Source organism: Rhinolophus sinicus, chromosome 2 (genome assembly GCF_057876585.1).
Source record: "Rhinolophus sinicus isolate RSI-liver-muscle chromosome 2, RSI-T2T, whole genome shotgun sequence".
Taxonomy (NCBI): Eukaryota; Metazoa; Chordata; class Mammalia; order Chiroptera; family Rhinolophidae; genus Rhinolophus; species Rhinolophus sinicus.
This window is the reverse complement of record NC_142502.1, coordinates 11,319,845-11,346,707: the sequence shown is the minus strand read 5'-3', so window position 1 is coordinate 11,346,707 and position 26,863 is coordinate 11,319,845. Positions and strand designations below refer to the sequence as shown.

General features: G+C 40.8%; 1 protein-coding gene across 2 annotated transcripts in view; it reads right to left on the bottom strand.

Moving 5' to 3' along the window:
* Positions 1-277: 277 nt before the first annotated feature.
* The window catches only part of CNKSR3 (CNKSR family member 3), a 77,875-nt gene continuing 51,289 nt past the window's right edge, over positions 278-26,863 (bottom strand). For both annotated transcript variants that reach the window (XM_019749254.3, XM_088795363.1), the window contains exons 5-13: positions 22,006-22,047; positions 19,326-19,445; positions 17,260-17,319; positions 12,751-12,819; positions 12,338-12,484; positions 7,332-7,456; positions 4,616-4,824; positions 4,029-4,118; positions 278-1,632 (exon numbers count right to left, since the gene is read on the bottom strand). In XM_019749254.3, the coding sequence (XP_019604813.1) occupies positions 1,334-1,632; positions 4,029-4,118; positions 4,616-4,824; positions 7,332-7,456; positions 12,338-12,484; positions 12,751-12,819; positions 17,260-17,319; positions 19,326-19,445; positions 22,006-22,047 (1,161 nt within the window). In that variant the 3' untranslated portion in view covers positions 278-1,333. The remainder of the gene's footprint in view (positions 1,633-4,028; positions 4,119-4,615; positions 4,825-7,331; positions 7,457-12,337; positions 12,485-12,750; positions 12,820-17,259; positions 17,320-19,325; positions 19,446-22,005; positions 22,048-26,863) is intronic.

The window sequence follows — 26,863 nt, the reverse complement described above, 5'->3', positions numbered from 1 at the left end:
GGGGGGGATTTTTGAGTAGGGGATACCAGCTCTGCCTAGGGATATACCTCAGAATAATTCTCCAAATGTAATGTACTTTACACACGCTTCCTGGACACTCCCATTTCTAATCCATAAAATCCCCAAATGCGTGGAAGCGTTTATTTTGTTTTTTAACAATAGCACCCGTGGTGGCACCAGCTGTGGTGGTGACTGGTAAATCTGAAAACACCTTGAACACTCTTTTTCATTAGCTTCGTGTATGACGCAAAACAGAAATATTTCAATTACATGTGACTAAGAGTAAGAAAAATATACAACTATATTTAAAACACTTTAAATTAATGAGATAGTACTTTTCCATTCTAACAAAATATCATACATTCAGTTTAAACAAGAGTTAATATATCCAGACACACTTTTCCAAAATACCTGATGCTAGTTGAAAAGTTGTGACCGTGAGACTTCCCAAGATATTTCTCATTAGCAAAACGTATACAATTTTGAAGACCTGTCTGTTCTTTTCTGGAAGATAGACATTGAATAGACCAATGTGCAAACTCATGTATCTCTCATCAACCTAAGCCTTGTTGCTCCACTTTTCTGAATAACACTTTGGCTGCCAGCAAATCTTACAGCTTCTTCTCCTTTGAAGACAATAATATATAACAACAACACCACCCCTCAGAAGCATCAACTTCTCTTTGTGTGTAATAAACCCTATCTCAGTGTGTTCCTGTCTTTCTGTATTGATTGACCTACACTGAGATTGTTATGAACAGGGAATTAACCAAGTGTAACATGCCTACACTTACACGTGTCCTGAAAGAGAGGCAGACACTTCCACATGTTCTTTCAAAGTCAAAGCTGCTACAATTACAAATATGGGGTGTGGCTTGAAAAATCAAAACCAAAATGCTTCTCCACTGCCTTTTACAGGTGAAGAAGTTGGACCGCAAACCAATACGTCTGTGTGACAATGGCCACCAATCTTATCCTGCCCCCAGAATGAACAATACCCCAGTTCCTCCTCATAACTCCTGGCAGAGGCTCAGGTTCGTAGAGTGTGACTCTGCGTCCCCACTCTAAGGAAACAAGAGAAACAGACCCTACCCATTTCTTTCCTTCGGCCTCCACAAGCCATCACCTAAGGCTCTCTAGATTTGTTCCCACCCAATTAATTCAAAATTCTCAGAAGGGTGGCATACAATTCTCCCCCAAAAAAATTTTTTTTAAAGAATTTGCATATGGTCTCTACATAATACTGTGGATGAAAATGACAACAGGTAGTCCACTGAGGAAGCAAGGCACTTGGGAGCAGGAGACAGCAAAGGGGTCTCCAGGAGGGCAGGGCTCAGTGAGTCAACAATTTCAGGCGAGTAAACCAGCTGACCAGCAGGGACGGTTCTGTGGAAGAGGACTTGGCCCCCGAGGACACGGCTTTCTTTTTGGTCCCTTCCTCCTGGAATGGAATGGTGGCGCTGCTATGGAGATCTGAACTGATGTAGCACCTGCTCCCTCGGATGTAGTCTGCGCCTCGGACCAGCTGCCTCTCCGTTGTGGGCCTTGAGAAGCGGTATGGGGGAGAGGAGCTTTCCTCGATGATCGGAGGGATCCGTTCATTGCTGAAATACCGGCAAAGAGCGTCCTCACCTGTTTTCAGACAAAGCCCATAAGTCCATTAAAATAATCATCCGCCACGCAGCGCTGTTCAGTGAGCAGGCTTCTGATGTCCCCTGAGAGTGGGCACCCAACCCTACCCTCCTCCCGGGGATGGGCTACAAGCTTCGCAGATGGCCAAGCCCACCCCACTAGGTGTTCAGAAAGCAGAAATGGAAGAAGGCCATCATACTTCCAGCTGCTTTCGCACCTGAGAAGTGACACAGGGCAGAGCAGATCAGAGAGCTCGCCCTTCGTTTACCACTGTGAGAATTCTCATAACTTCACTTGAAATCAAAACACAGACAGAAAGCTATATAATTGCATTATTCCTTCCCCATCTATCTTTCTCAGTGCCTGCCACGTTGTAGCACATGCTTCTAGAGCAGTGGTTCTTATCCTGGAGTGTCCCTAAGGACCATTTAGAAAGGTGGGGGTGCCTTCAGTTGTCACCCTGAGTGAAGGCCAGGCACTATTCACCTTTAATGGATGGGGTCCAAGTCCAAAGATTTTAATGCTCTGCAATGCTTGGGACATTTCGGAACAAGGAAGCATGATCCTACCCTAGATGCCAGTAGAACCCCTCGGATGGGGGTGGGGGTGTTTACAAAACTGAATAGAAACCTACAATGCATGGCATTCTTTTGACCCAGAAATCCCACTCCTAAAAATGTACAAAGATCTATGAACAAGGGTGCTTACTAAAGCATTATTTACAATTGGGGGAAAAAACAGAAATAACTGGAATGTCCAACAACAGCAGACTGAATAAATAGGAGCTATACCCATAAGATGGGTCACTAATGCAGCTATTTAAGAAAATGCTCTAGATAATATTCACCTTACATAGTATTGCTGAACATCTGTTTCTTCCATTCTGCACATTTTTTCCAATCAAGTGTATGATATGTACATACAGGAACAACGGGAAGATACACGAAACATTCAGAGTGATTATTTCTACACTGGGGATGCAGATTATAGCTGAATTTTATTTTCTCATACCTTCTGCATGTTTTTCAATGTACTGGTTTGGTTTTGTCATCAAAGAGAAAAAGTTACTTTCAGAAAAGGCCCATTGTCAAAAAGCCACATATTTATATGAAATGTCCAGAATAAGCAAATCCATAGAGACAGAAAGTAGATTAGTGGTTGCCAGGGGCTGAGATAGGAAGGAATGTGGAGTGACTGCTTACCGGTCTGAGATTTCTTTTTGAGAATAAAATGCTCTAGAATTAGATAGTGGTGATGGACACACGACTCTCTGACTATGCTAAAACCACTCAACTGTACACTTTACCAGGGTGAGTTTTATGGTGTGTGAGTTATATCTCCATAAAGCTGTTTATTTTTTTTTTTAAGTGCCCACTGTGCAGACACCTTTTTCATTCTAAAAAGATCATACAAGAAAAATATGGAAAGTAGGACAGGGGCGTCAAATATGTTTCCATTTACTGATTTCACACTCCCCACCCCACTCCCCTCTCTCAATATGTAAAGGAAATGAAAGGCTAAATTGGGGCTTAAAAGGCTAACAGAATGGCAATGAAGAGGTTGACATTTTTAGATCTAAACAAAGGACAGCCCTGCCACCTGCTGACTGCTCCACAGATTTTCACATGCCAACTAGAGGCATCTTGGACCTTAGACACTTGTCTTCTCCCTTTGCCACATTAGCATAGCCCAGGTGACACGGGTACTTGGGTGACAAACTTTATTTACCAAGTCCCAGGGAGATGCCAAGGTTGATCACTTTGGAAGTTGGACCTCCAGAACGTTTTTCTTCTTCCTTTTACTATATGAGGCCTGCTGGACTTGAACTTTTCACCTGCTTTGTGTCAGCACTGCAAAAGCAAAGTTATAATGCCCTGCCAGTGTTGATAATCAAATATAAACTGGCAAAAAAAAATTATAATATTTATAAATTTCCCTCAAGACCAGTGTAATAACCAGTAACTGATTCCAGGGTGAATTAAACACAAATTTCTTTTCCAACAGTAATGACTCTCTAATACAACAAGGATTCGGGAGGGGGAAAAAATCTGTATCTGGTCATAAAAAAAAAAAAAATCAGACTCCAATAATCAGTCACAAAATTTAGGATGAGATGGTTTAATAATTTCTTTCTACTTGCTTAGAAATGGGACCGTTAGTGTCTACGGACTTTTCAAAGCACATAATACTAAATTAGGAGATTTACAATCACTAACTAGGATTGCATAATTGTGCCATTCTAAAAATAAGTAGGATCCAAGAGACCTTCAGCAGATGAGAAGATGGGACTCAGAAAAGCTAAGTCCTCTATCCAGTTATCATACGTTTAGGAACAGGGCTGAAACTAGAGGCTGGGTCTTTCGACGCCTTATATGATGCTATTTGCTTAAACTTACCTTTCTTCCCATGACCTCGAGGTCTGGCGAAAGGGTCCACAATCCCCATCCAGCTCCCATCCGCAGGCATGGACAAAGGCCGGGGCTTGCCTTCAGGGGAGTAGAAAGAAGGTGACAGAGGATGAGTTTGGGGACTTAGAGAATCCTTCCCTTTATTTGTAACTTAGACCGCCACCTCCACCATCTCACACTCACTTAAGCAGAAGCAATAACATATTTTAAAATAAGGAAAGTATTTTAAAGCATCGTATTTCCGTAGCAAGCAGTCAGGACAGGGGCGTGCTGAACTTGAGTTTGTGGGTGTACAGAGCAAAGCAACTCCAAAGTTAAAAACGCAGCCTCTGAAAGTTAAAACTGTAACATGATCTCACCCACGGGGCTTTGGGGCCAGGCAGAGCAATGACTCAACAAGGCTTTGCTTTAGAGAGATGAATAAAGGTCTCATACTTAGAATTTCATTGAGGTTTATGTTTTCCTCGGATTACCCTTGGAGTCTGCCAAATTCATGCAACGATTCCAAATAAGGAAGGGGGTGGGGAAGAAAAGAACAGCAAACAGCAGAACAAAACAAACACTCGGAAACACACCGTAAGATGGTGTTTTCTGCCTCATTTTCGTGAGCAAAACACTGGTTTCCACCGAATAGCCAGGCAATTGATCAGAGTCAGCAATGGTAAATCTCCGTCTTCTACTTTCCTGGTCCAAGAAGGAATTTGGGGACTCCGAACCCTTAGGACCAGGCAATGGTTGTTTACATTTACTGAATCCGCCATAAACAGAACTCCCGTTCTCATCCCTGGAAGACAGTAGGCAGTAATGAAGTAGCTTACAAAGCTCCTCTCCTACTGAAGAATTATAGGAGACATAGACATAAAAGAAAATGTACATCCCCTTTTCCACTGCAGGGAAAAAGCATTACTTTCTAAGTCCCAGTTGCCCCTCAAATACATACAGATCCTCTTAAATAGAACTAAATACCACGATCCTACTGAATTAGGGGAAATGAAATTATTTTCTTATGTGTTCAAATGGTACTAATATGCCTTTAAAAGACATCCCTGGTTTCCCAGTATAGCTGTCCTGAATCAATCGCCTGTTCACTACAACTGAAGGGGTGATCTGTCGAGAGTAGCATCTTTGCCAAGGTCCAGCAAAGAAGACACTTGATGCGTAATGGAGTTGTCAGATCTGAAAATTGTCAAAAAAGACAAAGGGGCCTTTGCAGTCCCCAATGGGGAGTGTCCGTTTTCTGAACTAAGTACGGAAACTGGCAGAAATTGGATCACCCATTCCAACTTCATTCTTTCTAAATGTCAGTTTATAATAAAAAGTTTGAATTAATTTTAGTTGAGTCCAACTTACCAGAGTTAGTACAATTTTCTGCATCTAGTAAATTCCTTTAAATGATCACTGTAACAACTACTAGACAGAACACCGAATCAACTGCGTTCAAAGCAATCGGAAGCTCAGCCTCGCCTGTGTGGTGTTCCCAGCGAGCCGGCTGCCTGCATACCTCTCCCCCTTGAGTGCACCCCCTCCTACACTCTTAAACGTGGCATATGACTTCCCCATTCACAAAGCTTTCATGACTCACCACACGCACTCTGTAACCATTTGCATTTCTCATTGCTCAGAAAATATCCTTCACTAATGTTGTGTGTGTGTGTGTGTGTGTGTATGTGTGTCTCCCCCAGGTAGATAAAAAGCCCCAGTTCTTCTCCCTCACTATGAACATTACCTTTTTTTCTTTACCACTGCTTCTGGGACCCATCACTGAGACCCAAATAAGAATATTCAGGGTTGGGGGATTCTCCCCCCCCCCCCCCGCTACAGTTTCTGATAGAACAACCCACACACTGGTCATTGGTGAAAATGTCTTTTCCATATGAAAAGGCAACTACCTATCACTTTAAACACACTTAAGATCCCATTGCCACATGACTCTGGTCTGTGACCAAGAATGGCCCTGATCACCTACGGTAACTACTCTACACACTGTAATAAGTTCTGGGCAAACCCAAGACTCACAAAAGAAGAAAATGACATTAATTCTTCTTTGTGCCCAGAGCAGAAACACAGTAGAAGCAAACAGTTCAGCTAACAACAAAAACAAATAAAAAACTCCACTATAAAGTGAAACATCATTCTAAGTTCTGCCTGAACTTTGTCTTCTGAAATATTATAGCATAATTACATATTTCTCAATTTATTCTTGACCAGTTGACTAAGACATTGGAAGTTCTCTGGGGGCAAAAACTACATCTGTTTTGTGTAAGATGGTAACCGAGGCCCAACACTAAATAAATGCGTGTTGAATAAATGAGCCAGATTCTCTAGTTTTACCAACATCTGTAAATATGTAAGTTGATATAAATAAGCCTATATTTCATACCTAAACCATCCCTAGGTACAACCATTCTCAGTATATTATATCACATTTAAGATAGCCATTAAGAAAGCAATGGTCTTTAAGAATTTAGAATACACACACATAAATACACATGCATGTACAAATATAGTGCCCCCACACCTACAGTCACATGGTTTTTTTCAGTGCTATGAAGAACACATGTCCTTCAGCAAAATAAAGCCACAACTTTAATCTCCCAAAAATATTTATTATCTTCCTCCCCAGAGATGAATTTACTACGTAGTTCATGAAACTTCAGCTTTAGGGACCCCCAAACAGCCTCTTACAATGTCCGGGAGGAACCAAAACAATTTCCCAAGAGCCTTCTTTGCTTTCGTAAAGAGCCCCTGTAAAGCTGTAAAGCTTCAGGACCCACAAAACCCAGATCTGTTTCCACACTACCCCCTAAAGTATCACCATTTCATCGAGATATAATTGACATAACACTGTATTAGTTTAAGATGTACAACATAGATATGTCATTTAGATATGTATGTATTGCGAAATGGTCACCCCAGTAAGTGAACATCCATCACCTCACATAGTTACAAATTCTTTTTTTCTTGTGATGAGAACTTTTAAGATCTACTCTCTCAGCAAATTTCAAACACAAAAACATGGTATTGCTAACTACAGTCACCATGCTGCCTATTACATTCCCAGAACTCACGAATTGCATAACTGGAAGCCTGTGCCTTGGACCAGCTTCACCCACCCCTTCCACTCCCGCACCCCACTTCAGGATCACACCTTTTAACAGCCATTTCAAGACTCAACCCTGTGACACTGAAATTCAGCAACGTTTCCTCTCAAGATCCTCGTGATCTTCACACCACCCTTAGAATCTCCATGGACAGGAGACGAGCACAGCACGAAAGTGGACAGTGACATACCGGGGAGAGTAGGGAACGGCTGGTGGGGGAGGGATATAAAGATCCAGGATGGCCGGCTTCTCCTTCTTCAGAGAGGTATCCATGGTGCTTTCAGGAGACTGGGTAGTCGTGGGAGGAGGCGAGGTCTGAAACGGGAGCACGTGTGAAAGGGTAGAGGTTACCTCGGAGATTACTCTTGGTGCACGTCTCCCCTTCCCCAAAGCCAGCACCAGCCCTGTGTACACAGGGGGCAAGGTCACGCCCATGTTTATAGCTATTAGCAACAGTCAACTTGTATTCTTCTTTGCGACACTCAGCATTAACTGGGAGTTCTGAAAGACTAGATGCATAGTGAGAAACAGAGGCTTGGGAGCCAGGTGCCCGGTTAAAATTCTAGCTCCAAGCAAGTCATTAAAACACCTGTGCCTCAGTTTCCTCCTCTGCACAGAGCGATACTGACAGTACCTCTTGCATAGGGTCGCAGTGAGGATGAAATGAGTTAGTGTGTACAAATCACTAACCATGCGACCACTGACCAGGAGTGTGGGCTCGGGACTCGGATTGCTGGATGCACTCCTGGCTACGCAGCAGTCCCACTTATATGCAGGGGGTGCATTCCAAGACCCCCAGTAGCTGCCAGAAACCACGGATAGTACTGAACTCTATATACACTATGTTTTTTCATACATATAATCAAGTTTAATTTATAAATAAGGCACAGTAAGAAATTAACAATAGCTAATAATAAAATAGGACAACTGTAACAATATGCTGCTATAAAAATTAAGTGAACGTGGTCTGTCTCTCTCCCTCTCAAAATATCTGATAGCCAATCAGATCACCGAGATGGGTCCCAAGGGACTAAAGGGCGCCTACAACGTGGATACGCCGGACTAAGCGATGTTTCACATCCCAGGCGGGAAGGAGCAGGACAGCAAGAGATTTCACTGCGCTACTCAGAAAGCGAGCAACTTAAAACTGAAGAACTGTTTATTTCTGGAGTGCTTCATTTAATATTTTTGGACCATGGTTGACCACGGGTAACTGAAACCACGAGTAACTAAAACCACGGAAAGTGAAACCGCAGATAAGGGGGAACCACTATACCTCTTACTAGCTGTGTATCTCTGGGTAAATCACTGAACTTCTCTGTGCCTCATCTATAAAATGGGAATAAATGGGGGCAAGCAAAGCACCAACACAGGGTAGCCATGAGAATTAAGGGAGCTAATATACGTAATGGGCTTAGCATACTGCTTGTCACGTATGCTGTTTAATTTTGTATTATATACATATACACATACATACATACAAGTTAATTTTTAAAATATGAAATCCACACAGCTTAATGTTAATTATGTTATTGGTGTCAAAAGACCAATTTTTTAAAATCCCATATGAGAATCTTTTCTGTAGACTCACAAAAACAACGACAAACTTTTTCTGGTTGGCAAAGAAACAGCAAGGGAATCTCAGAGACAAGGCACGAAGATGTTTGGCGAAGGCCAACGGCAGGCACCACATGAGAACCGTGCTAGGCCCTGGGCAGACGTAAAAAGGCACCTCAACCCTATGTAGCCCAGATGGCAACGGATGACCCCAGAGTCTCCCCAAAGTGAGCTAGACTCTAAGGGCTGGAAGGACTGGGATGGCAAGTGCTCACAGAGTGGCAGCCCCATTCTCAGGGGAGACACCGAGGCAGAGAAAAACGGGCTCAGTCTTTCGCCTCCTGTAGCGTAATCACCACATCCGGGATGCTGGCCATCAACTGATGTTCGTCAACTACATATTGAGTACATCATCTGTCACGTGTACTCAATGTGTAATTGATTAACATCTCAATCTGTTAATCTCGAACAATGTCTGAAAACACGGGGCCGGGATCCACGCCCTCAACAAGTAGAAGGAAAGTAAACTGGAGCATTTTCCCAGATCAGACACTCAACAAAAATTTCAACATTGATGATTACTTCTGGATTGACAGCTCATTTACCACGACTGTGACCTAAAAGCAGAACGATGACGGTGGCAGGATAACACTAATGATGTTGACAAGAATTAAAGAAGCTCTCTTTGCTTGAATTTTCCTTTATCACTTCAAACTCAGTGATGCTCAAAAGACCTAGTATCATCTCTGCCTTCCAGATGGCTCTTTTTTGACGTTCGGATATCACCACCCAGGTTCACTGCCACGTTTCACACCTGCTGTGCTTGTTTTCCCCACCCCCCACCCCCCACCCCCTACCCCAGAACCTTTTCTAGCAGTCAACACTAGTAATTAGAAAGATTAAATACCTTGTCTAAGGTCCCACAGCTAATAAGTGGCAGAGCTGGGATTTGAACCAGAGGAGTTGAACTCCGAGCCCCCCTCCCTACCACTATGCTGTGCTGCTTTGTGAGTCTTCTTGACCCGTCTTCTGAATAGCCTCTTGCATTAGTCTTTCACTGCAATCACCCATCACGAGCCTTTTCCAGAACCACATCACACACCAAGTAGACATGCAACAGTTCCTACCTGGTGTTTCTTCTGTTTAGATAGTGTCACCAGCTGAACTGTGACCCACCCCCTACCCCTCAAAATTCCTATGTTAAAGCCCTAACCCCAAGTAGCACAGAATGTAACTGTATTTGGAAATAGGATCTTTAAGACATAATTAACTTACAACGAGGTCATTAGGTTGGGCCCTAATCCAATATAACCAGTGTCCCTATAAGAAGATGACATTAGGACACAGACACACAGAGGAAAGACCATAGGAAGACACGGGGAGAAGGCGGCCATCTGCAAGCCCAGGAGCGAGGCCTCAGGGGAAGCCAATCCTGCCAACATCTTGATCTCAGACTTGCAGCCCCCCAAAATTGTGAGAGAATAAATTTTGTTTTAGTTACCCAGTTTGTGGTTCTTTGTTGTGGCAGCCCTCACCAACTAATTCAGATATTAATGTGAAAAACAACTGTCAACCTATTACCTGTGGAATGAAGTTCATGCTCCTTAGCCTGGTACTCTATATGGTCTTTGCCCACCAGTCTTCTCTCCTACCCTCCGCCCTGGGAGGGTCTCATCTACGTATACCTGCAGTAGGACTGTGGTGCCCATATACCACAGCCCCTCTGCCAGCCAGCGAACCCAGCTGCCATGAGTGTCAGCTGCTGAAAGCTCATAGCTGTCCCCTTCTCTGGAGAATAACCCTCAGCTGACAGCTGCCCTCCTGAGTACAGCTACCGTGTAGCCCCAAAAATAAGACCTAGCCAGACAGCTCTAATGCGTCTTCTGGAGCAAAAATTAATATAAGACCGGAATGTTATATAAGACCCGGTATTATATTATGTTATATAAGACCCGGTATTATATTATGTTATATTATATTATTATTGTATTATATTATACTATATTAGATCCAGTCTTATATTAAAATAAGATGGGGTCTTATATTAATTTTTGCTCCAAAAGGAGCATTAGAGCTGATGGCCCGGCTAGGTCTTATTTTCAGGGAAACTAGGTACGAGAGCCTGTCACTTTGTGGTTAATACCTGTACAACAGGCCAAGGCTAGACTTTACCTAAGACACCACCTCGCTGGCTTCCTCCTCCTTATTCTGCCTCTCTCCCTCCCTTATAAGTTCTACCTGAAGGACACACCCTCAAAAATCATCTTCACAAGAATCTGTGCCACAGCTGCTGCTTCTAGGAAATCTAGCCCAAGACACCGCCCTTCCCTGATGGCAGCGTATAGACAGTTTGCGGGCGTGTGTCTAAAGAACTGAGTCCATCTCCTCTGTGCAGTGCCTTCCCATCTGCCAAATCCCACCCTGCCGTCCAGACTCTAGAGTGGGGATTAGAGCAGGACATCTTTGGGGGGTCACCTCCACGGGAAGAGGCACCTTCACCTACCCAGCTCACCCCTATCACTCCTTTTTCAGAGCCCAACGTTTACCCCATGCGCTGGGTAGCTGGAAGAGCCAGCATGTAGCAGGCACTCCCTCAACTACTGATGATGAAGTAAGACATCTACGATGCTCAGTGACACCTTCTCCCCAATTTTAAAGATGTCACACCTGCACTGAGCAACGCAAACAGAAGTAGCTAGGGCATGATCGACACACACAGTTATTATTTAAGAAAAGTGATTTTAATCCCATGCCCCTCTTTGCTGCACCCTCCACCACTAAGCCACACAGGTAGGCATATTTCTAGTGCTCTGTGCATTAGGAAGTGTCCAAACAGATGGCTTGAGGTTACCCCTGTTCCTTCCATTTGAAGATGGCCAATAAAATCACAGACAGTTACATATAAATTGCAATCTCAATCTTACAAAAGGGCATTAAAATGTCATGGCTTTTCATCCAATGGTTTAGAAAATAAACACTAAGGAACGAAGGTGTAGCAAAGCATTGGTCAGTGAGCATGGTCTACCCAGGTGCAGGCAATAAAGGAGTAGACTGTTTGTAGAGAATTTAAATAACTCACTAAAAGGCAGTCTGTGTTTTATCATCACCCAAGGCTGGCAATTTTAAACAATGTCTAAACAACAGCCATAACAAAGAACCACCTGCTCACCCCTGTGTGGCTTATTCCCACTGTCCCGAGCCCCGCCTCGGTAAACCAGTGCCAAGGCCTCAACCCCACGTAGTCTCTCTAAGGTTAGTGTTCAAAGTGGATACATTTATATATAAGTATGGGTTTGAAATGAAGAAAGAAGGACTAGAATGAACTTTCTGAAGTGATGGCAGCTACTAGCCACATGTGGTTACCAAAGATCTGAAATATGGCCAATGAGAGTGAGGAACGGAGCCTTTCATTTTATTTAAATAGTCACATGTGGCCAGTGGTTACCATACTGTTCAGTGCAAATCTAGAATGTATATTTTCATCTAAGTAGGATAATAGGAAAATTATGCATACACAAACTCCTGAAACCAATCTCCTTCCAATTTTCATCTTTCTTTTTGGAGATCAATCAGACACTTGACATTGTTCGTGCACTGATACCAGAACACTTATACAGATAGTGGAAATAGACCAAATACCTGCACAAGTGGTGGCTTCCACCGTAGGTTTTTCAGGGGAGCAGGAGTGAAGTTGAAAGAACCTGTGGGGCGCTTCTTAAGCAGTAATACAACTCCTGTGGGATTCTCTCTCAATTTTCTCACCAGATTTTTTAGCTGCCATCCCACCTTCAAAGAAAGAAAATGAGGAGAGGGGACTTGCTCATGAATAAGGAAAAATCAAACTTGTGAATGTATCTCAAGGAAATCAGTCGTGAGCAAACAGGTAGACAAATAGACAAATATAATACAAGTATGTTCATCTTAGCACTGCTTAAAATTATGGAAAATTGGATATAAACTGCAAATTTAAAAAATTCAAGCAAAATGGTGTTGGGTTTAGTCAAAAGTTCTCGAGGGGACTATTAGGTTTTAAGTCTCAATCAGAAACTCACCACAGTTTGCCGATTAACCTGAATGACTTCATCGCCAGCATGAATCTTCTGAGATTTGTCTGCAGGAGACTATTAGAAACAAACAGAGAGACCTATCTTAGTTTTTAACCTTCTATTTCTTTCTGCTTCTATTTCTTCTTCCTTCTATCTTCTGTAGACAATGAGCAATGGAATGTAATTTTACTAACAATTGTCACCCCAATAAATTTTAAAAAAAAAGAAATATAATTTTCTCAAGAAATATTACAAAGTGTACATGAGTTCGCTGAGACTACCTAGTTTGTAGAAACCTGTGTTATCTATTTAATTAGTGGTCTGTTATAACAGATAATCTGTCAAGTGGGACAGCCAAGTTCATCTCACCTGTCAGGGAGAGTGGGACACACTGTCGCCAATGATGAACTGAAAAAAGCCACTAGTTCATCTAAAGACACCTTACATGAACCTTATCAAAATTAATCTTACAGAAGCTGACCAACTGTTTAACATGAAAAGACTCACTGTAACTCTGTCATTCCATTTCCTTTTAAGCAATTATTAAAACGATCTTAGTTTTTACTCAACCTTGTTTTTCTTTTATCACAATGCTACTAAAATAGATAGATGGTGAAAATAGAAATTGTATTTCTTTAGAGAAAATGAATGCAAAATTTTTCCATTTCAGGTTGAATTCAAAATAAATGAGTTTTCAGTAACAAAACAAACTTCCAGACTTTGTTTTCCCAAAGAATACTTTGCAACAAATTTGCAAGTAGATGTAGATATAGATATATTCACGTGTGTATATATAGATATATTAATGTATTTGTCAAATATTTTGCCCATAGTATTCTTGTTCATTTAGTCAAACTAGAACTCTTTATGACTAAGATACCCCATCTGAGCAAAAGAGAAGGGAAGGATAAACCTTTGATTTCAAATTATAATCAAATGTTATCTAGGCCAGACTATTTTATTTGGTAACTTACGTAACTGGCTGAATCTTCAATTTACAACTATCCTCAAACAAACAAACAAAAAAGAAAGAAATAGCACCTTTGAACATGTTGAGGGAGGTAGCAATTAAAGCCAAGATACACTTGCTGAATTTTCTCACTCAACTGTTGTGACAGTCTCAACAAGACGTGAGCAAGTGACATTAAACTGTAGAAACATTCCCACTGATTTATCTAGGTCCAACACAAAGCACAGGTGTGACTGTTATTTTTTAAAAACATTTAACCTGCCGCCATAACAACCAGCAGTGCCTCATCTGAGAGACTAGTATCATGGGTGCCGCAGGGCTATGGCCTAACTCAATCTCTCTTAGACACTTAAAAAAAACAAAAACAATGTATCAGTGCTCCTTTTCGATATTGTGTGTCAGATACTTAACCCATAGCTTTCCAGTTAATCTTCCTGGTCTAAGGATTCATTTATGGTTGGCTTCACATTATAAAAGATGGCCCTAAGGCCAGGAAGTCCCCCTATTTACAGATGTGCAATTAAAAAAAAAAAAAAAAAAAAGCCCCAGTGTCCTGAATTGACTTCGTTTCCTAAGGATCCTCATGCATTCATTTCTCAAATGTCCTACCAAGCGATTAAGAGTTGTGCTTGGCAGAACACTGGTAAAGAGAGACCTTGATACCAAAATTCTCCCTAGGGCAGTAGCTCTTGCCTATGTTCACCATGAGCCAGACTACTGAAAAATGATGCTCATTTTGGTTTGGGGCAGAGGGGTGATGACCTGGAGAAGAATGCGGCCATTCTTCAGAGCCTAATCTGATTCCCACCTCATCTTGCGGGTGGAGGATAGCAGGACGGATGGGATCCTGTCGAGATCCTGTCAAGGTCTTATGCATCATCAGAAAAAGAAGCCAGATAGAGGAGAATTTCTAGATACTGTTTAATCTGACGTTGGAATGATCCTAGCTTCTCAGATAACCTCAGAAAAGAACAAAGAAAAAAGCAAAGGACCAGAGGACGGAGATGGCCTCTGGCATTGCTTCAGCCTACAATCCAAGACAGAGGATATGGAGGCAGCTGGCTTGGCAATGCAATGACTGATTTCCCATCCACTACCACCCACCACACTAGGTTTCCACGAAGACATTCTGACTCTGAAGTCTTAGCAACCTTAAATGATAGCTGGAAAGCTTCCCTGGTTCTGGCATTCTCTTTCGTCATTTAAGTGTAAAATATCCAGCATGAAATATAAAACATCCAGGTTAATCCCTGGATAGGCTTAGGTAAGAAGTGGGTTCTTATTTAACTTCCCACCCTCATCTGTGAGACTTAGCAAATGTTCAGCATATTCCGGGTATTTAGTGAACACAGCTGAATGACTGAAAGGATGAGTGACATTTTCCAATGGATTACCAGAGGCAATAAGACAAGTTTTCCTTTTTCTGATCTTTAACTGGATGGGATGACTTATACACAGTCCTTTCTGGGAGTACCAGGGTCAACTACATTCAGGTCAATCACCCAGTCTTTTAAATCTGGTAGGAATTCTAGGAAATGCATCATTACATTTGACAGACATTTCATTTGATTCAAAGCAGCTTGTCTAGTCTCTCATTCAACTCTCATCTTTAAAATAAAATGGGGGGCAGGGGGAGGGATGTTTTGAAGAGGAGAAATCTGTGTGCCTTCTGATAGCTATATTAGTGTTCTACACACTTGCCAAAGACTGAAATTGCTTCAAGAAGACCAGCGAGAATCTAGAACCACAGAGGTCTGCTTATTTATGCAATCACCAAAAATTGCTAGATGCTTATATGCAATCACCAAATTGCTAAATGACATTCACCATCCTTCTGAATCCATCCAACTCCAAAATAATACACTGGGTGGCTACTACGTGTGTATATTCTTGTCATGGCTCAGCTGAAATATATTAAGTCTATGACAAGAATAGGGAATGAACTGTGTAATGCATTATGCATTTTTTCTTTTACACCATCCCCAGCCTAAGAGGCTGTTATTGCCTCTCAGGTGAGGCGATGTAAAATTTCCTGCAGTTCTCAGTGTGTTCTCATTGTTGAACAACAAAGAATGCTTAAAGACACTACCATCTACTCATTTGTCTGCCACAACCACACAACTTATTTATAAGTCATTGATTGCCTTAAGCAATGTCCTTTTTTTCTTACTACAAAAATCAAGTGTGTATAACAAACCCTCAGCAAAGATCATGCCCTTTTATTTTATCAAAAGACCAAGCAGCTGAAGCTCAAAATGCAACACGTATTTCCACCAAACAGATTAGAAAAATAGGTACCAATTTCTTCTATTTTAAGGAACTCTTTCCTCTTGTCTTAGTTGATTAAACAGATTAATTCCACAGACACATGCTTCTTTGACACAGATCCTGGAAACTATTCAAACATTTTAAGCTTCATATCAATGTCATTTAAAAGCTAGCCATCTTGTAAGTTGCAAAAAGAAAGCACTTAATTAGCTCTACTTTTCACAAATTCAAAGAGCCAGGAGAGCAGTTTCCAGGCTCTCGGCCTCACGTGGAAAGGTGCTGGCTCGGTTATTCGAAGGCCATCAACTGTGGCTGGGAGGCATCTGCTGTTGCCGGTTAGCCATGGGCCACTAATACAACTGCCGTGACTACGCTAGTGGGTTGGCTTGGTTGGTTGGCAGAGAAGCAGACTGCAGATCAAAGCTAGTAAGTGCTGTTAGCAAGCAGATTATGGATTGTGGATCGTATTGATCCTACTTCCTGTCTCGCCCAGCTGCCAGCGAGACTGCGGTGCAGGAAGACCCCTTGTTGGGGGACTGGTGGATGTCTGCTTTTGTGTCTCGACCGCCGCCATCGGGAATATAGTGGTATGACTCCCCTATCTGTGGCTCCATTGTTGTTCCTTTTTGAACTCACCATATTCTGTGTCCACCCACCGAGAGCGGGACCAGAGACCCTGCATGACACACACCTTTCGTGTAGCAGAATTTCCAAAAGAAAGATAACAGAGTACAAAGTATCTCACCATAGAAACAGCCCTGCTTTTTCTATTCAGAGGATTAGAGGAGGGAAAAAACTAAATTTCAATATCATGCCAAATATTATGAAATACAACCCTACAAAAAGAATCTATGTCATGCAAAAATCCCAAAATAGTTGCTCCGGTGACACATAAATTCCATGAGACAAACAAACAAAAGATATTTACACATTTGGCTAACAATTACAGTACTTCTAGGAGTGATTCTCAAAGGCAAAGAGATCATTGTTTTTGTATTTATGGATTAACACTTCCCAGACGCAAAAGGAATAATTAACACAAGGGTGGGGGTGAAAAACTAGGCAAGGTGCATGAGCAATAAAGGACAATTTAAATAATAAATTGACAACAGCTGGTGATAAGCAGTGTCCTAGCAACAGAAATAAACAAAACAGGCACCCTTGCTCTCACTAAGGATAATAAAACAGCATGCATACATTTAAATGAAAAGCATGGGGACTCTGTCAAATTTGTTTAAACATCCAATACCTTTTACATTTAACGAACAGGCACTTACATTCTCTGTCGTTCCAGTAATCACGTGCAATCCATCATAGGTTGATTTGATGTACATGCCCTAGAGTGAGTCACAAATATTATTAACTCTTTACACCAACATGTAGAAATACAGCCACCAAGTGAGACTTGAACTTATAAAACATTAAAGGCAGTCCCTGCAGAACAATACTCATTTTTAAGCCTCCTAAAACATTGTGAAACAAGATCCAAAGAGAGGTGAAGGGGAACTCAACAAACCAAAATACTAGTGAAAGAAATCAGAAACGAGATCTCTTTGATATTGTCATTTGTGTGCCAGGCACACCGAATTTTGCCATAACTCTGGGGACTCAGGAGGCATCTTCTCAGCCCTGAAGAATGAATGAGGCCTTTCAAACAAGGACTGTTCTCTTCTGACCATCTCTTTGTCTAGTGACACAATATAATCAGTTAACTTTGGTATCAGCAGTCATTACAGGGTGAGTTATTCAAGCCACTCATAATCCAGACCAGCATGTATGAACGAAGGTTGTTAAATAACACAACATAGGAAATAGATGAGAAACAGGTACTTTTCCCTTTTAAGGGAAGCATAAGAGACATACGCTCCTTCCTAAAAGGCCTGAGAAGCAAACTCAGGGGTGAGTGCCCTATCGTCGAAGAAATATTTCTGTACTCTGGCATATCATGTATGAAAAGTGTTTAATAAATTTTTATAAGATGAGGAAAGATAGCAAAAAGTAGATTGGGCAGAGTAGTTGCTCACCTTGGTATCAATATCACAATAATGCATTCTCCTAAAAAATCATTTTGACACCGAACTTGCCCCTACACCACTCTACAATGAGAATCTCCTCACATACTGACACCTCCAAGGTTCTCCTTCTTCCTCTCCTTTCCGGCTAGAGGGGGGGTTAGGGGGACCACTTCATTGCCAGAGCGATCAGATTCTCCCGCCATGCAGTACTCCCCTACCCCGAGCATTTGCTTGTACAACTTTACCATCCGAAATGGCAACTCCATTTCTGCTCACACAGGCATTTCTCTGCTTCTACGTGACTATAAACTCACCTCCAAAAGCCTTCCCTGTCGAATCTATTATAATCTATCATTTACTTTGAAGCCGAGCAGCCTCCATACGCATTTCTCCACTTACTACGAATGCAGCCTGGTCATCATTTGGTTGCTTTGTTTTCCTGTCTGAGAGCAGAGACTGTCTTGATGTCTCCCCATAGCTACCGACATGCTAGGCACACCCCTCGTCATACCCCTCATCAAAGCAGCTACAGCAGCTGTGGCCACCAATCACTACTGCACATGTCCTGTGCAGTCCCACATCGGCCACTCAGCATCCATCATCTAAATTAACACTTTCAACGACCCTGGGAGACAGTTATTATTATTCATTTTTGACGGATGAGGAAATTGACACATAAAGCGGTTAAGTCACTTGAGGGCTGAGATTTAAACCTTGACTCAACGCCTCTAAGTTTATCAATGGGCCTCGCAGCTTCTTCACTTAAATGTCAGCAAATTCATCTCATTGGCTGCATGCTAGGGACTGGGAGAGCTAGGTGTCTGGGTGCTGATCTAGGTAGTCAGGTATCTACCTACCTGTATGTATTCTCAGGGCTTGTTCTCACAGAGCTCGTACCTCACTAATGAAACATTTCTGAACATTTTTTCAGAATCATGTCTTCCAAGGAGACGCTTCTCATATTCTTCCGAAGTGCTAACAGAGACTTTCAGAGCAGATGTTCTTATGTACCCAGAGACCATGTTTCCTTTGTGTAAATGCTTTATATTTCCTTCCATTGCTAAGTCCTAAAAATAAAACTGTTACGATAATTCCTTCAAGATATGAGTGTACAGTTTTTAAATTGTACTTATTTTTATACTTTGAAGACATAAAATATGTCAACAGTTCAAGATGGTAAATTTCTCACTATATGGTGGAAGACGGCCTAATTTAATGCTATTCAGAATTACAGTGAAAGCAATAAGGAATTATGGGGGGGGAAAAACTTTAATAAATGACGATGTGTTATTATTTGAAAATAAAATATGTGTAGTCAGAATTCTTACCAGGCCTTCACCAGGTTTAATGTTTGGTAAGTGAACTTCCTCCAGACAGGCACACTGGCTCATAACAGGGTCCCTGGTAGAGCGGATTGTTCTGTCACAAATGCCATTTAAAACCTTGACCTAGAGTTGGAGAGGCAAAACGTCAGGAAAGGTTCAATCATTAATGAAGTTTATCTCAAGCTGAATTTTAAAGAAATGCACTTGACCTATAATCTCTAGCTCTGGCTGGCAATCATTTTGATAATACTGCTCAACGAACACATAGCACTTGGACTCCATATTTGTAATCTGTACAAATGGTACCAGGCATTTCAACTTTGTTTAAAACGTGCAACATTTATATTATCTCATTTACAACCACTGAAGAGCACAGGCAGGGGAGAAACAGAAACTTCCTTTTTGACAGTTAAAGAGAATCATGGATTCCCAGCCACCTGTATTTTTTGTAGTGATCACTCATGTTCTCTACATACCAAATATTGACAAGATTATCTTGCCTGCACCTGTCTTTTTTTTTTTCAATAGATTTCATTTTTTAAAGCAGTTTTAGGTTGACAGAGAAAATGAGCAGAAAGTGCAGAGTTCTTATATACTTTCTATCCCACCCAAACACAGTTATAGTATTATAATATAGTTAATAATAACAAGATATTATTAACACCTTGCATTAGTGGTGGTACATTTATTCAAGTTCATAAATCCATATTGAGAGATTATTATTAATTAAAGACCGTAGTTTATATTAGGGTTCTCTTTTGTGGTGTGCAATTCTATGGGTTTTGACAAATGCCTCCTGTCATGTATCCACCACACAATATCATACAGAATAATTCCGACACCTAAAAATCCCACGCTCCCCATGTTCATCTTTCTCCTCCTGCCCCACTGTGAATTCCTTTTTTTTTTTTTTTTTTTGTCTCTGTTATTTTGCCTTTTCCAGAAGGTCAAATAGTTAGAATCATACAGTATGTAGCCTTTTCAGATTGGCTTCTTTCACTTAGTAATATGCATTTAAGTTTCTTCCAGACCTTTTCATGGTTTGAGAGCTCATTTCTTTTTTTTGGTGAATAATATTCCATTGTCTGCATGGACCACAGTTGATTTATCCATCACCTACTGAAGGACATCTTGGTTGCTTCCGAGTTTTGGCAATTATGAATAATCGTGCTATAACACTCTGTGCAAGTTTTTGTGGCTATAAGTTTTCAATTCATTTGGGTAAATACCTAGGAGTGCAACTGCTGGAATGTATGGTAAGAGTATGCTTAGTTTGTAAGAAACTGCCACGCTGTCTTCCAAAGTGTCTGCACCATGTTGCATCCCCACCAGCAACGAATGAGCGTTCGTGTTGCTCTACATCCTTGTCAGCATTTGCTGTTGTCGTGTTTTGAATCTTAGTTATTCTAACAGGAATATAGTGGTACTTGTTGTTTTAATTTATAGCACCTAATGAAACATGATGTTGAACATCTTTTCATATACTTATTTACCAGTTGTATATCTTTTTTTGGTAGTGTCTGTTCAGATCTTTTGCCAACTTTTTAATTAGATTGTTTGTTTTCTTGTTATTGAGTTTCCTGATTATTGAGTTTTATGTATTTTGGACACAAGTCCTTTATCTGATATGTGTTTTGAAAATATTTTCTCCCTGTCTGAGGCTTATTTTTTCCTTCTCTTAATAGTACATTGCATGGAGCCAAGTTTCTAATGTTAATGAAGTCTACCTTACCGATTTTGTTTTTCAATCAATCGTGCTTTTGGTATTGTATCAAAAAACCCATTGCCAAACCTAAGGTCACCTAGAATTTCTCCAATTTTCTTCTAGGAGTTTTACAGTTTTGTGTTTTAAATTTAGGTGTACCATCTTTTCAGTGATGGTGACATTCACATTCTCTGAATGCAAACACTAACAAAGTAAAACCTTAGAAACGATGTGAAGACCCCTATTGAGTAATCTCTGTGTAGAAATCCCAGTGGTTACGTGTGGTTACTTCCGCCAATCAGATTCATCTAACCTTTCAAAATTAAACAACCAAAGAAATCAGGAAATTCCAGAGTGACTTTTTTTTTCCAAGGGGGAGAAACCAAGAAGTGACATTTTGCACATTCCTCCAATTAGTTTAGCCTCCCTATTTATGGAAAATATATTTATAGCAGTTTCATTGCTAAATTCCTCAACATCAGTAGGAGGAAGGCCTTATCAAAAGAGCACAGGCTGGCTTATGTCAAAAGGAGGAAGCGATGATGAATAGTTATAAAATGCCTTTAAACAGTCACAGTACATCTCCCCCTCCATCATAAGGTTTTTGCCAAGAATATTTTTTTAATCAAAATGGTCCTAAAGTGAAATTTGCAGATCAGTTCATCCATTATTAACAGGCTAGGTATCAATTTAAGTATAACGGCACTCTGATGAAATGTTCAGAGGATAAAAAAACCAAAGCAAATGAGAAACCCCAATATATCCAATTTCAGCACAGGAATTTTCACAGTAGTTGGTCTTGTTGTTAAACGACTTTATTCTTCCTTTTCTGTCTAAATTAATAGACCCATATCCCAAAAACCAACATTTCAAAGTATATCCTGAAGTAATTAACCACAGTGAATTTACTTTAAGTAATGTGATTCCCACTGGTTTGGGGAAAGGAATTTTACGATAACTTGCAGAACATATACTTACTATGGTTAGGACTTTCTCTTCCATTTCTGCTACAGGACAATCCTAAAGAAGGGAAGAAGAAAAAAATGAAAACTAAATTTAAAAGCTTAAAACTTCCAAAAATTGTTGGCTTGCCTGTCTGGATATTTCCTGGAGCCCAAGATGGTCCCTGACATACCCCCCACCCCTACCCTGCAGCCTGAACAGTTCTGGATGGAACGAGACCTGGATGGAAAGAGACCTGGACAGAGAGTGCAGCATAAGAATGGAGCCACCATTTAACTCCTCCTGAGGCTCTGCTCAATCCTGACCCCAGGAACTTATCATCCCAGGAACCCATCTGACCAATTATATAATCTGAAAACCTACAAAAATCATCAAGCTGAAATCCACCTACTGTCCAGACTATGCAGAAGGTAGTAAGCCAGAAGTCAAAGTCCAAGAAACCTGACAATGGCTCCCAAATGGGATCCCGGGCTCCACGAGCACTGGGCCAACATGCCAGGCGTCTTTAGCTCTGGACCTGCCTATAAGAATAGCTTTCAAATGAGGGCTTAAATAAGCTCAGCCACAAAAGTTTATTTTAAGCACCACTGAGATTAAATCAGATATTTCAGTCCTTAATAGATGAAAAAGATTCAACAAAACATTCATTTAACACACTGCCAAAAAAGTGGTCTTGAGGTATGCTATTGATGACATTAAATAAAGGGCTGGAACGCAAAGCATTATTTACTCAGCTTAAGAACAAAAGACTGGGAACTGTTAGCTGATTATAGGAATCACCCTTGTCCTGTCTAGAAGCAACCAAAGCAAAACTGCCCCTGTGAAATTCTCACAGTTAACCTAGAACTTGCCTGCAGCAGAAGAAAAGGGAGACCAACCACATTCTTCAGAGTGTTTTTAGCACAGTTAAGTATAATCCTAAACTGGGGCTTTCCAGAGAAACTGCTGATTATTTTATGTACATGAAGGATATCAATCAATTCTGTTGAAATTGTCAGTTTCACTTCAATCAAAAAGTCATTTTAGGTCATGAAGGGGGGTAGAAATAGCTAACACTTTCTACCCTATGTGATTTTTTATAATCAGATTTTCAGTGTCTTTAAATTTTTAAAAAATTTTCTCTACTAGGTAAAAATCTGAGAAACAATTGTAGTTTCTCACCACTCCCAAAATTTACACTGACTCTTAGGAAAAAAGTAGCCAAGTAAGAAAATGCTTAAAAAAAAAAAAAAGAAAAAGTTATAAATTTAAACTACAGGAACAACTTCCATAAAATATGAGTGATTAACGCTCAAAAACATGCTTTCCTTCCTCCAACTTGGCACTAAACCATCAACTACCATGATGGCTCGTCCCTTATTAACACCATCTGAAGGACAAATTTATTAAACAAATGGCAACTTTAGAAAAACAGAACACTAAGGTGGTCCTGTGCTAAAAATAAAACTAATAATTTGTATTTATGATCTTTCATTACAAATCTCTGAATCATATGAGCATTGTCATCATCGTCAGAGAGCTCCAGGGCCCAAGATTCAAGGTGGATGTGTGACCTCACAGTTCCTGATACTTGAGTCTTTGATGGATCCAAATCACTTAGAAAACGGGTTCCTCATTGTGGCGATGGAGGCCCTGGGTGAGGGGAACTCTGCTGCCTCCCTGAGTGGTTCGAGTCAGCATGTGAAAGGGCTCACTTTTTATTTTACCTTCCGCCACCATGAACGTGGAGGTTCCCACACCCATTCCTACCAGCAGGAAGCAGCTGCAGGCGTGACTTAGTGTTGTTTGGCATGAAGGCCATGGAATGGAAAAAAAGGAGCCCTGGAAATAAGTCACCCCCTCATGAGTCAGACGGTAGGAGGAACTTTGCCACATTCCTTGGTCACCCTGATCCGCACACTCAAGCCAGCCTACCTGGCACAGACCTAGCCTGGGCGGCTATCAGGTGCCGCTTCCCTCTGCCGCTGCTCTTCCTTAATCTACCTTCTTACTACCTAAGTAGCCCTGGACAGTCCATTTAACTTCTCCATGCCTCTGCTTCCTTCTCCATAAATCAGGGATGATCAAATCTACCTCAGAAAACTGTTGAGAAGTAAATGTGGTAACACGTGTCAGCACGTAACACATAACTGATTCACAATCGGCACTCACGGCTTTTTCCTCGTCTACTTTCATGGCTATTCTTTCCATTCAGTTTTCGTGGGCTTGACATTGCTCATTGCCCTCATTTCTTTCCACACTAGAATTCAGCACCTGTCACTGTCATTTTGTCTCTTGCCATTGCGATTCCAGTTTTCATGTCATTGCAACTTTAGGAGGAGAGATTAAAGATAGAGACCACAGTCCCTTCCCACCTCGGTTTCCTTCATCTGAAATTATAGCCTGAAATCTGGACAGAATATCAGTCCGTGGACTGAGTGTGAGGCTGTGGCGGAAGCACGGTTAAAAGCAGTGTGCACTTTCCTCACAGGGGAGAAAAGCAGCAAATATTTACCCTTCCAATGGGGAGACTTACATGTTATCAGCAGAGGGAAAGGTGACAAGAAAGTGACAAGAAAGAAGTAGGGGACAGCACCTATGTTCTCTGATTACTACAGAAAACACACATTCACCAAGAGCTAAACATGTTTTTTCAATCTAAGTTCATAAAATGATATTCCCACATACCGTGTTTCCCTGAAAATATCACCCAGCCAGACAATCAGCTCTAATGCATCTTTTGGAGCAAAAATTGATATTCGACCCTGTCTTATATTATATTATATAAGACCCAGTCTTATATTATAGTAAAACAAGACCACGTCTTACATTAATTTTTGCTCCAAAAGACGCATTAGAGCTGATTGTCCGGCTAGGTCTTATTTTCAGGGAAACACAGTATTTTTATATATTGCCAGTCTTAATCCTTAAAAATTGTTCAAATTTACATAAACAACAAAAAAAATACCAGAATGTAAGAGTAACATATTTGTTAACTTCTCCTTAAACCATCAAGTCTGGTTCTAGAAAACTAGTACAAGGCAAGATTTTTATATTCCCTACTATCAGCAACTATTTCACGGTGCTTTGCATATATTATATCATATTTAATCTTCCTAATGATCTTTTGAGGTAGATATTATTTTTTTAAAGTTTATATTACTTCTCTATTTTTAATTTTACATGAATTCATAAATGTGATGATACACACACTTTTTGTAAATGAAAAAACTTTTTTTTTTTTTTTTTTTGGCTTGGTGCTCATGTGCGTGCCTTCCCCACTTCTCTCCCTGCCAAGATAAACTCATTCTTCTTCCAAATTGTCCATTGTACTTATGTATTCCTTTGTGTATAGTTTTTTTTGGATGTATGTGTGTATTACAAAGACTTACATACAAACATTTAATATATTTTTGGTCACCACTTGTCTTCATGTTATACTTTTCTCTCTTTTTTCTTTCTCAACAATAACTTGCAGAAATCCCACCAAATCACCTGGTAAGGTAAATATTAGTATTTCCATTTTATACATGAGAAAATTGAGGCTCATAACTTTTCAGTGGCTTGTCCAAGGTCCCAGGGCTAATTAACGGTAGAGGCAGGATTTGAACCTATGGCTGCCTGTCTCTGAAGCACATGCTCAATGAACACCAAAGGCAAAACAAAAACAAAAAAACCACAAACAAACAAAAAACAGGGTTAAATTTCTCCGAAGAGACAAATTCTCATCAGCGAATTTGTCAAAAGCATTATCTCATTCATTTAAACACATGTTTAAAAATCACCATTAATCATGTGCCAGGTGTCGTGAAGACCCCGTAAGCAGGGGCGTGATGAGATGGTACAGTGGGCACTACGTGACTGGATCCAGATCTCCAACTCCCGGGGGTAGATTTTCTTAATCATTATTCCTAACAATCAACACCTTTATGACGACAAGGAAAACATCACCTGACAGCGCAGTTAAGCCCATTCCTTCGAGACAAGCACTGAGTCACACTGGTCGGATCACTCAACATCACCTTCTCAATGAGGGTTATTCTAGCCACATATCTAAAACTGGATTCCACTCTCGGTACTTCCTGTACCTTCCCTCTTCAGCACTTCTCTAACTTGATACATAGTTTGCTTATTTATCTTTTAATTTTCTCTTTCCCCCAAAGACTGTATGTTCCATGAGGTCAGGGATTTTTTTTTTTTAATCTGTTTATTCACTCTAGAATCCCCACTGCCTAGAAAAGGGGCAGACACATAGTAAGCGCTAAATAAATATTTATGGAAAGAATAGTCCAAATACCTACACAGCCAACATCAACCTGCTTAGGCAAAGCAGACTGATCTTGTGAAAACAAATACTACCACCTCCACCCTGGACTTCATCACTTTCTCCTCCTCTCCCTACACTACAGCAGGAGCAGGCTGAATCAGTCACACGTCTAAAGACCCTTTAAATAACACAGAGAAACACCTGTGAGCAAATCTTGCCCGTTTGCTAATTAACATGTTTAACTCTTATACTGTCATTTTAATTGATTGCAAGTAAATTCTTTTAAAAATCAAAACAGAAGGCAGAAGGAAGAAGAGAAGGAAAGCTCAAGGTATCAGAAAAATAAATGCCTTCCACCACAAGTGCTAGGACTTGGTGGCTGTCTGGTTAATGTGTCACTATTGGTATCAGACGCTTTTGGTGAAATTTCTTTACACATCATAAAAAAAGCAGAAATGCAGATCCACTTTGGTTGCTCTGAGGTTTTTTCTAAGAACATGGCCTCAAAAGCATGTGATGAAGTCACATGTGCCTTAAGTTTGATGGCTGCTCAGGACTGGACCTCAAATAGCTGCCACGTGCAAAGCCAAACTTCACTCTTCATGTTCCAGAAACAGGAGGAAAGCA